Source organism: Marmota flaviventris, chromosome 10 (assembly GCF_047511675.1).
Source record: "Marmota flaviventris isolate mMarFla1 chromosome 10, mMarFla1.hap1, whole genome shotgun sequence".
Classification (NCBI taxonomy): domain Eukaryota; kingdom Metazoa; phylum Chordata; class Mammalia; order Rodentia; family Sciuridae; genus Marmota; species Marmota flaviventris.
The window spans coordinates 11,379,292-11,393,287 of record NC_092507.1 but is presented as its reverse complement, the minus strand read 5'-3'; the positions used below and the strand labels follow the sequence as shown (position 1 = coordinate 11,393,287).

At 56.4% G+C, this 13,996-nt stretch overlaps 1 protein-coding gene across 9 annotated transcripts in view; it reads right to left on the bottom strand.

Moving 5' to 3' along the window:
* Positions 1 to 7,270: 7,270 nt before the first annotated feature.
* The window catches only part of Tmem51 (transmembrane protein 51), a 44,536-nt gene continuing 37,810 nt past the window's right edge, over positions 7,271 to 13,996 (bottom strand). For 8 of the 9 annotated variants that reach the window (XM_071617365.1, XM_027951854.3, XM_071617368.1 and 5 more), the window contains 2 exons: positions 12,993 to 13,515; positions 7,271 to 8,377 (listed from right to left, as the gene is read on the bottom strand). In XM_071617365.1, coding sequence (XP_071473466.1) covers positions 7,957 to 8,377; positions 12,993 to 13,330 — 759 coding nt within the window. In that variant the 5' untranslated portion in view covers positions 13,331 to 13,515 and the 3' untranslated portion in view covers positions 7,271 to 7,956. Of the gene's footprint in view, positions 8,378 to 12,992; positions 13,516 to 13,668; positions 13,814 to 13,996 lie in introns of all 9 variants that reach the window. The other variant, XM_071617367.1, reaches the window with a different exon arrangement.

The following is a 13,996-nucleotide window of genomic DNA, read 5'->3' as shown; positions in this document are numbered from 1 at the left end:
TTCACTTCCCATAATGTCTTCAAGGTTCCCCATGTTGTACCACGTGTCAGAGTCTCCCCCGTCTTCAGGCTGAGTGGCATCCCTCTGTGTGTACACGCTACATTGTCTACGTTCACCACCATCCGCTTTGTAATTGTTATCCTTTGGGTGATTATCAGCTAGAATTCTTCTAGAAGGAATTTTCTTTCACCAACTATTTATCATGGAATGCAGCGTGTTCAGGAAAACCAGAAAAAAATAAGACTGAATCTTTCCCTTTATGTGCTAATATTCAAGTTTAAAAAAAAAAAAAAAACCTGCCTGAAGTGACTCCTGAGTTTTTAAAAAATATCATTAGAATATCAGATTTAAGGACATGTAGTTGTGCTTTAATCCACCGAGGTCACTATTTGGGTCGTTCCTCACATGGTGCCCTCTCAGGGGTCCCTGGGGCGGCTCCTGTGTCCTTTGTTTTTCCAGGTGGAAAGCACCGCGTCTGGGTAAACACAGAGGTCTGTTCGGCCTTGGTGTGGTCCCTAGACAAACACCTCTTCATTTCAGTTTTCCTTCCCTGCCCAAGGAAGTAGGACAGCACGAACCAGTTCTGCTCACAACCCAACCTCCTGCAGCGTTTCCACAGGTAACACACCCCCGTCTCTCCCCCCGTCGGTGGCCCAACACGGTTATCGATATCCACTTGACAAACACAGACATTTCTGCTCTGGTGACAGGAACTTTTCTACTTCCCCATACTGCATTTTCCCGTGGCAGACTTCAAGCTGTGGCTTTCAACCAGGTGTGTGTCCCCCCACCCCCACCCCCACCCCAGGTGGCTTTTGACAGTGTCTGGACACCTTTTTGATGGCTGCGTGTGTCCATCAAATTTCTTTTTTGACTCAATGCCTGATATAAAGTGCCGTGAGGAGGAAGGGGTCCTCAGGCTCATGATTCTAGAGGTTTCCGTTCAGGGTTAACAAGTGCCATTGTTCTGGGCTGTGGTGAGGCAGAACGTCATGGTGGGGAGCACGTGGTGGGGGGAGCTGCGCCCTCATGGTGACTGGGAAGCAGAGAGAGAGGAACAGAGCCAGGATCCCAATGTCCCCTTCCAGGGCACGCCCACAGTGACCCAACTTCCTGTAACCGGGTCCCGTCCCCTAAAGGTTCACCACCTCCTAATGGTGCCCCAGACTGGTGACGAAGCCTTTTAGCACACAGGTCTTTGGAGGACATTCAAGATACACACCATGGCTCCACAGTAGGGAGAGGCCACCAGCACCTGGAGGCCTGGTGCTGGGGACCATCCTACAACACGAGAGCAGCCCCTCCACCACCCTCTGCCCCGTGTGAAGTTATCAGCCCCAAATGTGCCAAGGTTGAAAACCCCCACTCACAGCAATCTGTGGTGGTAAAATCATATTCCATTGAGCCCAGCGTTTAGTCAATGAAAGAACGTATTAAACTGTGCGTAGCTAAGAATTCAACTCTAATGAGGTAGAGCCCCGGGGCCCCGCCCGCTCACACACAGACCCCAGGCCCTAGCTCCCTGCTCTCCTTCCCCTCTTCCTCTTGGCTCTTATTCCTGGCTCCCATTGCCCCGTGAGACCTTCCTATTATAGGCCGAAGGGAAGATTGATGGACAGTTTTCACTGCACTCAGCAATGGGAAAATTTTAGGCCATAAAACATTTCTATTTTTTAAGCTTAGCTTGAAAAATAAACATCCAAATTGCCCTGTATTTTTGTCCTGATTTTTTTTTCCTGTGCTATTTTGATTACTAAATGGATGTTTTCGATACGCTGAGCCTTACCTTTTAAAGTCATTAGTGATTTTGGCCTTTGGCCCTCAGCTTCTGTGTTTCTGTGCCCTGCTTTTCCTGCTGGTTGGTCCTGATGTCAAAGAACCCAGTTGGGGCTAGAATGAACTTACCACGCTCAGACGGCCTGTCCTGTCCAGTTCAGAAGCAACTTGTGGACCAGGACTTTGACTCTGATTTTGAAAGCTGACAACTAATTTGTCAGAAAACAGAGAGAAAAAAATGCAGGGTTCTCACTCCCCAGTGTGACTCTGAAAGGGGCAGGAAATCAGACCAGGCAGGTGCATTTACTCAGCGGTGTGGGTATCCCGTAGTCACTCGGTTCCTCTTTGCCACACGCGTGGGCTGTCAGATCTCATCCAAAAGGTAAAAGAAAGCACGGATGTCACGTTGTTTTTCTCGTCTGTGTTTTCTTAAGGTAGGTGCTGATGATTTTTCTGGACTGGGCAGGCTGACCAAGGATACATTTGGAAATAAGACACCTCAGGATGGATACTGAGGAGATGCGCTTGGTTTGAGGTTCCTGCACAATTCTGCAGTTTTACACGGTGCTGAGCGCAGCTCACCTGGGAGACGCAGGCTATATTTTCTGACATTGTTTTTTGAGAAGATTTATAAGCCAGGAAAAGCGGTATCATCATGTTTGCTTCCAAAATGGCATTCTAGTCATCTTATTTTATTCTCTACCCTTCATTGTTTCTAAGGATGCTTTTAAATAACCTAAAATTTCTCCAAGTCTGAGTTTGTAAGCACCTCCCCTCATTATGGTCCCCTTATCCTGTATGGTACAGTTAATAAATTCCAGGATATTGTAGTTTATTAAAACTCCATCAAAGGTCAGCTGGGAACAGAGGGAGGCTGTCCTTGGTCAACTGCTCTGCCAGAGGCAGGGGCATGGCTTCTTCTCCTGATGACCTGGAGGTATCTCACAAATCGCCCCAGAGAACGAACTGCTGTCTCACCAACTCAGGAACGCATCCACCCTCCCCGTGGTGCGAACAGCCATGAGGGTGCTGACTGCCTCGGGACTCACTCACCGCTGTTACCTCCCAGAGGATTTCCAGGTCACCCCCAGAGGTGACCCCTCATCACCTCACCTTCTTCACCTTGGTCACTTTCTCTTCTAATGTGACATCATGTGTTTATTTATTTCTCATTGTTCCCCCACCCCTTCCACCCAGAACGTAACCTCCAAGTCGGCAGGGACTGGGTCTGTTTCTTTGTAGCTTTATCCTGAGCACGTGGCACATAATAGGTGCTCAATAAAAATGTCTTGAATGAGTAGGCCTTGTTTAGCCTGGGGACTCGTCCCAAGCACATCGAATCAGGGACTTCCTCATATCCACACAGTAAACTTCAGGGGAACACGCTTGGGAATCCCCTGGGAAGAGGGTCCTCAAAGTCCCGAGAGCTGTGGCCTCTTGAGATTTACCTCAGACTGAGCGGCTGCACTTTGCTGGTGAGGAGCCGGAGGCTCGGGTGGGAAGTCCTGCTTCCCGTGGGCTGGCAGACAGGACAGGGCCGTCTTCTCTGACTCCGCCCGTGAGCACTCGGCACAAATGTCTGGGAGCTACACAGGCCTTGTCAGGGCCTTCACGTCAACAAACTCGTCCACTGACCCTTAGAAGAGCTCTCAGTGCTGCGGTCCTACTGAGCCGTCCACTTCTGGTGAGACAGTGGTGTCCCCTTCTCCACTGGCACACTTGCCGATTTATTTTGGCTCTGCCATCTCCTGCTTGCCCATATGAACAGGGTCATCTCAGGACATTTGGCATTGAACAGAGGAAACCCACCCCAACTTGGCAGAGACAGGCGTTACTGAGGCCCACGGGGCAGAGACCCACGGGGCAGGCGAGTAGCCAGGGTAAAGGAGCCGCCCAGAGCCAGCTGATGCAAAGTGGCAAAGTCTCCTCCCCTGTGGGGCTGCTTCTTCTGTGACCCTATTCTTTGGTCATCTCTCTGCTCTCTGTGCCTGTGACCACCCTGCAACTCTTTAATGTATTGTATCCAGTTCAAGTAGCCAGTCCAGCGTGATCATCCAAAGGTGACTGTCACCAAGGATATAAGATCTGCTTTGGAAAATAGTGCCCAAGCAAGGACTCTTCTTTAGAGAGCGGAGCTTAGGCTTGATGTTGGTCCCCAGAGCCCAGCTAGCGCCTGGCATTCAGAAGGAGACTGTAAAGCCCCGTGGGATGGATGGCCCCGCTGGTCAGCCACACACACCAGGCAGCACCCTACACAGCCAGATAGTCACGCTCCAGGGCCATCTTTGGCCCTAGTTAACTGCTATTTCTCTTTTGCCAGAACTGGAACTAGTCAGAAAAATGTGAAAGTAAAAATCAAGTCTAGGTGGGCCCGGAATCACTGACAATGGAAAGGTCGTCCCCATCCTCAAGGACTTCAGCTAAGTTTAGGATCAAAGCTAAAAAAAAGGCGGGGGATCGGGGCTGTGGCTCAGTGGGAGAGCACTTGCCTGGCATGTGTGAGGCCCTGGGTTTGATCCTCAGCACCACATGTAAATAAATAAATAAAATAAAGGTATTGTGTCCATCTACAACTACAATTTTTTTTTAAAGGGGAAATTACTGGGAGGATTCATTTGTCTTTTATGAAACCCAAGGGCAGCACAGCTGGACTCCCCAAGGGTCAAGGACCAAGCACCAAGAGTCACCAGGAGGCAGCTTCCTCTGTGTCACTTGTCCATGGCCCATCGTGATGGTCTTTGAATGGCCCTCAAGTTTCTGAGACCACATCACCCACCCACTAGCCTCGGCATCTGGGGACCAAATTCCTTGGAGAAACTAGCCTCTCCCAGCTCAGCTTCTGATTGGCTCTCCCTGGGTCATGTGGACACAAAACTCAGTCCAATCAGCAGTGACCTGAGCGCCTGGAAGTCACATGATGCCAACATGGGGCTGAGATCCTTCCTTTTGTGGAAGTGCTGGGTGGACTTTGGGAGCCCTGAATTCTGATTGCTGCTCTCTCTGCCCTTTCCTAGCCCCGGGCTGTAAGGCCCAAGAATGCGTGTGACTTCATGTCTCTCCTCCCTGTCTCCTGCCTTCTATTTAAGAACAAAAACCCAATAGAAAAGGACGAGGGCCTATCGTCTGGGTTTATCCTTTTTAATCATTTTTACTCTTTTCTTCTCATTTCCTTTTTAATTATAAAAAAAAAAAAGGTGGCCCCCACTAACAGGTCTGGGCAATAAGAAAACGGGCCTAGAAGACACTGGGGAACCTCGAGGTGACGGGGGCTCCCTGCCTGGAGAGTGGTTTTAACTTAACGTTGCAGAGAACTCCCGGCCTGTGTGTGTGGGGGGGTCAGGCTCCAGCTCTTGGTTAACATTTCCAGCTGACATTCTCACCGCCCATTTTTATATGCCAAAAACCCACCACACATTCTCTGAGTAACACGCGTGATTTCTTCCTCCATCATCCCCACAAACAGAACAAGCTGCTAGCCCAGCACGGTGGCCCACGCCTGTCATCTCAGGGGCTCGGGAGGCTGAGGCAGGGGGGTCGTGAGTTCAAAGCCAGCCTCAGCAATAGTGAGGCGCTCAGCAACTCAGTGACAGCCTGTCTCCAATAAAATACAAAATGGGGTGGGGATGAGGCTCAGAGGTCCAGGGCCCCTGAGTTCAATCCCTGAAACCAAACCAGACAAGACAAAGAAACAGGACAAGCTGCTGTGTCCACAGCACTCCTGCCTGTAGAGGGCTCTTGAAGGGTCAAGGGAGGGCTGGCTTCCACTGGGCTGAGGATCGAGCCATGGATGCATTTGCTATGGCTCCTGGGACAGATTCTCAAACATGGTGCCCAAGACCACAGACCGTTCTGTGGCATTTCTGCAGGCCAGGTGGCCCACATCAAAATCAGCAAGTGATTCTGAAATCAAGGGGTCAGGAGACCTGGCTGCCCCATCCCTTGCTGCCTCCAGCTTCTGGGGCTTCCGGTGTCCCCTGCCTTGGAGAGGTCACACCACCTCCTGGGCACACAGACTCCCTGCCTCTCATGGGGACACTGCGGTGGGTACAGACACCCAGATAATCCAGCATCGTCTCTTATCACCCCTTAATTTAATCACAGCTACAAAACCCTTATCATATGAGGCGATGATCGCAGGTTCCAGGGTTAGGGTCTCTTCCACTGGGGGCCTCCATTCAGTCCGCACAAGCCCCACACCCCTGCTCCCTCAAGGAGCATCTAGGTGGGCCGCCACCCACAAGCTGTCTACCGGGGGCCAGGTGGAGAGTTCCAGAATGTCGCCTCTCAGGTAGCAGAGAAAGGCTCTCCCCTTCCATTTGCCGCCTTTTTTTCCAAGCCAGGAAGAAGCATGAACAGCCAAGCGAGCCCTGCCCAGGGACCAGCAGCACAGGGTGCCCGGGGCAGGGCAGCTTCGGGCACCTCCCCTGCGGGTAAGGTGTCTGCATAAGGCAACGGAAAGCCTGGGACTTCCTGCCCCGCCCTGTTCCCAGGTGAGAGGGGACTCACCTGCTGACTGCCCGGAGCTTGTTAGGAAGTGCCCAGAGCCTGAGGGTCTTCTTCAACCAGCCCAGACCCCTCCACAGACCCTTCAGCAGCCCACTCCCCCTGCACCAGGGCCAGGAAGGTGTTCTCTGGACTTGGTCCCGCTCCAAGACCAAGACCCTGACCCCTGAGGTCTCTGGTCCCCTCCTTTGTCCCATCCTTGACAGTCTCGATCCCAGGGCCTCCCTCCCTTCTTTCCTTTCTTTTATTTGTCTATTTATTTTAGTTTATTTTTGAACCAAGCAATGAACTCAAGGGTGCTTAACAACTGAGCCCCATTCCCAGCCCTTTTTATTTTTCTATTTTGAGACAGGGTCTCACTGAGTTGCTTAGGGCATAGCTAAATTGCTGAGGCTGGCTTTGAACCTGTGATCCTCCTGCCCCAGCCTCCTAGCCGCTGGGATTACAGGCCTGCGCTGCCACTCTCGGCTCCCCCGGGCATTTCTTGTGGCTGAGCTTCTTTCCTGCCCTGCACAGGTGGTCACTGCCCCCTTCCAGGAGGACATGATCACCCACCAGTCAATTCTGGGGACAGATGGTAGGCTGTGCTGAGCCCCCTCCTGGGCCAGTTGCCCGGAGGGGGAGGTAGGAGGGACGCTTAGACAGGTGGAAGGCCGTGGTCTAAACCACCAGTACTTTCTTTGGGGCACGTGAGTTGGTGGGGATGCCTCTGAGATCTGGGGAAGTGCAAGTCCCTATTCAGATCTGCAGATTAACGTCCGGAGCCACACAGTGGAGTGTTGCGAGAACGCAGGCCCTGGGGCCCGGTGGCGTGGGCTCGAATCCACTTACCAGCCGTGTGACACGGGCTGCTTTACCTAACTTAGGGCCTGGAGAACTAACTTGCAGAATGGCGGTGGCACCAGGCCTGGGTACAGGTGACATGGGAGAGCATATGCCCGGAGCTTAGCCAGCATTGGAAGAGCTGCTAAGATAACTCAGGAGTCCAATGTCCTACATACAAAATAGTTTATTACAAAAAGCTCAGCGTGCCACACGTCAGAGGAATGGAACCCTCTTTAGCCACCACACAGGAGAGGCTGGCAGACGGCGCCAACTAAGACCACGGTCTTCCGCAGCAGGTGCTGAAGCCCCTCAGGCCCTCGGCCATCAAAAAACCAACAGCACGGGGGCCTGAGAGAGCCACCCCCGGGGCGGCCCGCGAGCCACCATCGCCCCGTCATAAAACAGCCCGGGTCCTTCTGGGGAAGCTGGCCAGGTGCACCCCGGCTCAGGACTCCAGTGCAGAGAGCAGGTGCCAAAGTTGCTGTTCTTATGAAACAAAGCAGTCAAAGCAGAAGCAAAGCGACCGTGTGGAACCGTCGCCAGGCATCTTTCTCTGACTCAAAAAAAAAGGAGCATGTCGCCCACGACCCAGAGTTGGGGAAGGGCAGGGCAGACGCCCCGCCGCCCCTCTTGGCGGGGTCCAGAGGGCCACCAGCGCCAGGGCAGCATCTCTTCCAGATGCACCTGCCACGCGAGCTCTGAGGAGCGTCAGCCCCCACTCCCGGGACTCGGACCCCCATCCAAATGGCCGAGTGCACAGTGGCCCCTCGGCTTCTCCCCCCCGGGGCGAAGCGGCTGCGTCTCAGTCTGTGGCTCAGGGTGAGCCAGGAGGGACGCGGCCCTGAGGGCCGTTCAGTCGGGTGGCCGGGCGTCGGCGGCCTTCTCCTGGACCTCGTCGTACTGTGGCGGGGGAGTCAAGGGCTCGATGGAGGGGGGAGGGACATTTTTGTCCGGGAGGTTGATCCTAAAGTCTTTGAGGTGCAGCTTTTCGGATTTGATCCTCCGAACCTTCAGGGGCTTCAGGCGCTTGGCCAGTCTGGAGTTCTGCCTGGCGGGCGGGTGCCCGGCGCTGGCCTCCACCTCGGCCCTGGTGGGGGTCGTGTCGTCCAGCCCCGTCAGGGACTCGTAGGAGGGGAGGGAGACGCTCATCCTCGGGCTCTGCTGCAGCTCGGGGCCCTCTGTGTAGTGCGTCTGCATCACCTCCTCGTAGCTGGGGACGTAGTACCTGGAGGAGGCCGCCTCGTCCTCCTCCTCCTCCTCCTCCTCCTCCTGGCTGCAAGACACGAACACACACGGTTGTGAGCACACTTGAGGCCCCAGAGGGGGCTGCAGACCCTGACAGCCTCGTGAACCACTGTGTACCAGGAGCCTTAACGCACCACACGGACTTCATATTCCTGACTGGGGTGGAGCGCGGTTGGGATGCCCATTTTACAGATGGAGAAATGATACATCAAGGAAAGGGAGGGCAGGAGGCGAAGGCCACGCTGAACTACTACGCAGCGTTACCTGGGTGTGGACCCCCTTGGCCTGGAAGCCTTTCACACTGCACAATGCTTTGCGGGGCTATTTATTCCAATGCCCAGCGGGGGCCTCTGGGAAAGGCAACACAAGACTGGACGCCGCAGCCTCCAATCTGTGGTCGTCCCCAGGTAGAGAAGGAACAGCTGACCGTGAACACATGCATCTCAAATTATTCATCTCCAGTACTCAGAAGACCAGACGCTCCCCCTTACGTCATTTGACGGTTGAAAGAGAAAACCCAAATGCCAGGACCTCCCCTTGAACTTGCAGGGGATGGCGGGCAACAGACACCTCCCCGTTGGCGCCTTCTCTGGAAGGAGCTTGGGTGTGCTCACGGCTGGCGTGGGTGTGTGCGGGTGACTGGTTTTCCTCTTTTGATCTTTTCTCTATCTCCCAAGTTTTCTAGCATCAGTAGGAGGGACAGTGAGCGGCGTGTGACTGGCCATGGGGGCCCAGTCTGTGAGGATCTTCCCAGAAGACATTCCCATTTCAATCAGTGGACTCTGCCCTCCCCGGTGTGGGTGGGCCTCTGCTGGGGGCCTGGGTAGAACGAGGGTTGCAGCTAGCAGGAGCCTCCCTTCTCCTGCCTCCAGTTCGGGAGGGGGGGCATCTCATGTCCTCTCCTCCTGCCCCAGGAGTGGGCTTCCAGCCAGCAGCTCCCTGGTCCTCAGGCCCTTGGACTTAGGAGGAATGAGACCACGGGCTGTCCTGGGCCTGGGCCGCTGGCTTCCTTGGGACTTCTCAGTCTCCACGGTCCCAATTGCCAGTTCCTCATAGTACATTTGCACACACACACACACACACACACACACAGCCATGAGCCACACAACAATGTTTTGGTCAATGGCAGTGCCTGAGATGGAGGTCCCATAAGAGGACGTCACCCAGTGACCCACAGCTGTCCTGGTTGGTGGCAGTACACTCTGGGAGGTGCTCACACCACAAACTGCCTACCTGTGGCTTTCAGGACGTGTCTGAATGCTGGGCACCGGCCCCACCCCAGTTTGGGGAACCTTGGCTAGGACAGCAGGGTTGTCTGGTTATTTATCTTGATACAGGGAATTGAACCCTGGGGCACTTTACCACTGAACCACATCCCAGCCCTTTTTATTTTTTGAGTAGGGTCTCACTAAGTTGCTGAGGCTGGACTCAATCTTGCAATCCTCCTGTCTCAGCCTCTAAACTGACTGGGATCACAGGTACGTGCCACCACACTCAGTTATGTGTTATCTTTTGTTATCAGAAAATAAGTCGGCTTTCTCCAATATAAAAACAACTTCCCTCCTGCTATAAAGTAAGAGATGCTTATAGAAAATTCAAACAAGATAGAAAAATCTAATGAAGAAAATAAAACATCCCCAGTCCTTCCATGTAGAAAACCACGGTGAATACCCCTGTATGTGCCTCTCCTGACCCTCTCTGAGCCCACCCCACACCCTGTGATGTGACAGTCTCCCAAGATGCTGAGCTGTGGGCTGCGGTGTGGCTCGTGGTAGAGCACTTGCATGTGTGGGGCACTGGGTTCGATCCTCAGCACCATAGAAAATAAAGAACATAAAGGCGTCATGTCCATCGACAGCTAAAAACATGTTTTTAAAAAGATGCTGAGTGTCATCTCCTTTCTGAGGCAGATCTGGTCCCCCGTTAGCAGGTGCAGATCTGCAATGGCTGGCAGGACCGTGCTGAGGGACCACCGAGGCGCTGCCCCTGGCGGGTGGACAACACGGCGGCCAGGGCCGCTGCTCTAGACAGGGACCTGGCAAACTTGCTGGGACGTCCCCTCCTGCGACTGTCTCCTTAGGAGCAAGTCGGGCAAGGATGTGACAGCCTCATGAGTACTGCCACTCGGCATGGGGATCTCAGGAACCCGTCTGTCCACAAACCCTCGGCACCCCACCTGCCTGCGCCCCACCTGCCTGGGCCCCACCTTCCTGCCCCCCACCTGCCTGTGCCCCAACTTCCTGCCCCCCACCTACCTGCCCCCCACCTACCTGTGCCCCACCTTCCTGCCCCCCACCTGCCTGCGTCCCAACTGCCTGCGCCCCAACTGCCTGTGCCCCACCTTCCTGCCCCCCTCCTGCCTGTGCCCCACCTTCCTGCCCCCCTCCTGCCTGTGCCCCACCTGCCTGCCCCGCACCTGCCTGTACCCCACCTGCCTGCCCCCCACCTGCCTGCGCCCCACCTGCCTGCACCTCACTAGCCTGCATCCCACCTTCTGGCACCCCACCTGCCAGCACACAACCTGCCCGTGCCCCACCATCTGGCACACCATCATCCAGCACCCCACCTGCCAGTGCCCCACCATCCGGCCCCTCACCATCTGGCACCCCACCATCTGGCATCCCATCTGCCTGCACCCCACCTTCCTGTGCTCCACCATCTGGCACCCCACCTGCTGGTGCCCCACATTCCGGCACCACACCATCTGGCACCCCATAATCCGGCCCCCCACCTGCCTGCCCCCCACCTGATGGCACCCCACCGGTCGGTACCCCACCTGCCTGTGCCCCACCTCCCTCCAACCCACCGTCCTGACCCCCAACTGCCTGCAACCCATCTTCCTGCATTCGACCATCCTGCCCCCCACAGTCCTGTGCCCCACCTGCCTGCCCCCCACCTTCCTGTGCTTGACCATCCTGCCCCCCACCTGCCTGCCCCCCACCTTCATGCGCTCGACCATCCTGCCTCCCACCTGCCTGCCCCCCACCGTCCTGTGCCCCACCTGCCTGCCCCGCACCTTCCTGCGCTTGACCATCCTGCCCCCCATCTGCCTGCCCCCCATCTTCCTGTGTCCCACTTGCCTGCCCCCCACCTTCCTGCGCTCGACCATCCTGCCTCCCACCTGTCTGTGCCACAACCGCCTGCCCCCCACCTTCATGCGCTTGTCCATCCTGCCTCCCACCTGCCTGCCCCCCACCTGCCTGCCCCCCACCGTCCTGTGCCCCACCTGCCTGCCCCCCACCTTTCTGCACTCGACCATCCTGCCCCCCATCTGCCTGCCCCCCACCTTCCTGCGCTTGTCCATCCTGCCTCCCACCTGCCTGCCCCCCACCGTCCTGTCCCCCACCTGCCTGACCCCCACCTTCCTGCGCTTGACCATCCTGCCCTCCACCTGCCTGCCCCCCACCTGCCTGCCCCCCACCGTCCTGTCCCCCACCTGCCTGCCCCCCACCGTCCTGTGTTTGATCATCCTGCCTCCCACCTGCCTGCCCCCCACCTTCCTGTGTTTGATCATCCTGCCCCCCATCTGCCTGCCCCGCACGGTCCTGTGCCCCACCAGCCTGCCCCCCCATCCTGTACCCCAACTGCCTGCACCCCACCTGCTGGTGCCCCACCTTCCTGCTCCCCACCTTCCTGTACCCCATCTCTCTGGCCCCCACCTGCCTGAGCCCCACCTGCCTGCCCTGCACCTGTCTGTCCCCCACCATCCTGCACCCCACCTGCCTGCACCTTACCTGCTCGCACCGCACTGTCCTGCATTCTACCTGCCTGCACCCCAGCATCCTGCACCCCACCTGCTGGCGCCTCACCTGCCTGTGCCCAATCATCTTGCACCTGACCTTCCTGCACCCCACTTGGTTGCACCCCACCTTCCTGCAATGCTCCAACCCTGGACTATCTCCCCTGGCCAAGATGAAAGACCATAAAAAGCAAAGAGAAAACAGAGACACCTTTTTGTTTCAACTTCATGACTAAGTCCTTGAACACCTCTGTGGGTTTCTGACTGGTTGCTCATCTGTCAGGTTCATTTGCAGGGCTCTTTTCTAACGGGGTATCAGCCTTTATCACCTGTTCCCCAACTGACCACCTATTTTCTATTTTCACTTTTGGTCTGGGGATTGAATTCAGGGGTGCTTTGCCACTGAGCCTCATCCCCAGACCTTTTGACCTTTTAGTTTGAGACAGAGTCTCACTAAATTGCTGAGGCTGGCCTCAAACTTGCGATCCTCCTGCCTCAGCCTCCTGAGTCGCTGAGATTACAGGCGTGGCCGCTATACCTGGCCACCACCCACTTTTAGTACATGTCTGTGGCCTGTTAGGTCCAACGCAGTGCTGCTCCCTGACCTTTTCAATTCAGCATAAACATTCACAGCACGTTGGGGTCAGATGGACGAACACCCAATCAGGAGTCCCCCAGGCCCTGCTCGGACTCCCAGGGGCTGTCTAACTGCAGTCCACCTGTCAGCCGTGCACACACCTGGCCTGGGAAGCCCTGCTCTAGGAGGATAAAGTAGTTGTAAAATGGAAAGCTTTGCAGAGTCTTCCTGGGAGAGAGTGGGAAGTCGAAGCCTCGGGACTAAAGGATCCTTGCTCCCAGGTGCGGGCAGCAGGCGTGGGCCCCTCGGGGTGGGAGTGGCCCTCACCTGTCTTCCTCCTGGGCGCGCGGCACGGCCCCCGTCTGGTGCTGGACTCGGGCCAGCTCCTCGCTCTGCCGCTGCTTCCGCTTGTCCCGGATGCTCAGGCAGATGGACAGCAGCAGCAGCATCACCCCGGCCCCGACCAGCACGTAGGCCACGGAGAAGGTCTTGCTCTTGAGGAGGCCGCTGCCCACCTCGGTCTTGTTCCCCTGCGCCGTCGGCTTCTCAGCAGCACTGAACCCGGGCACCAGGTTCCACATGGCCATGATGACCCCCAGGACCAGCATCCCCAGGCCGATGGCGGTCAGTGCGTAGTGGGAGCCGTTGGCCTTGGACTGTGCCATCCTGCCGGTGGGGGCGTGGGGCCCGGCCCAGGCCAGACCAAGAAGGAGAGAAATCAGCAGCAGCAGCAGCAGCGAAGCCCCCGGAGAGCAACGAAGAGACTCTCCAGTGCTGCTCTAGGAGGACGCAGGCCGGACCCTCCAGGGGACTCCAGGGGACTCGGGGAGCAGCTGCGGGGAAGAGAGGCCTGCAGGAGGGACAGAGAGCGGCAGGTCAGCCTGGAGCCACCGGGCTCTGGCTGGGCCTGGCCTTTGACGCATTCCAGATGTCCCGCGGGCTCCTGCTCCCGGTGCCAGGAGGAAGGGACCCGCCCAGCCCCAGGCAGAGAGGAAAGGCAGACCTCTCCCTGCAGGAGGCCGCGCCCAGCGGCCAGAGCGCAGGGCGTTAAAACATTTTGTGCAGTTGAATGAACGTGGTAAAACCTCAGCTCTCTCCAGAGAAGGCAGAGGGTGGACGTAGCAGGAGGGGGCCTCCTGGATCGACCACTGCAACAGGACTCCCCGTGTGGGGGGACGTGGGTCAATAACGTGTGCCATCCAGGCAGCCTGCTGGGGTCTGCTTACCACCCTCAAGGGCTCCCTATTACCCTTAGAGGAAAATCCACCTCCCTAGAACGGCGCTCACGCCGCCTTCCCTGGCCCTGCCTGCTGCGCTGCCCTCCCCCGCCC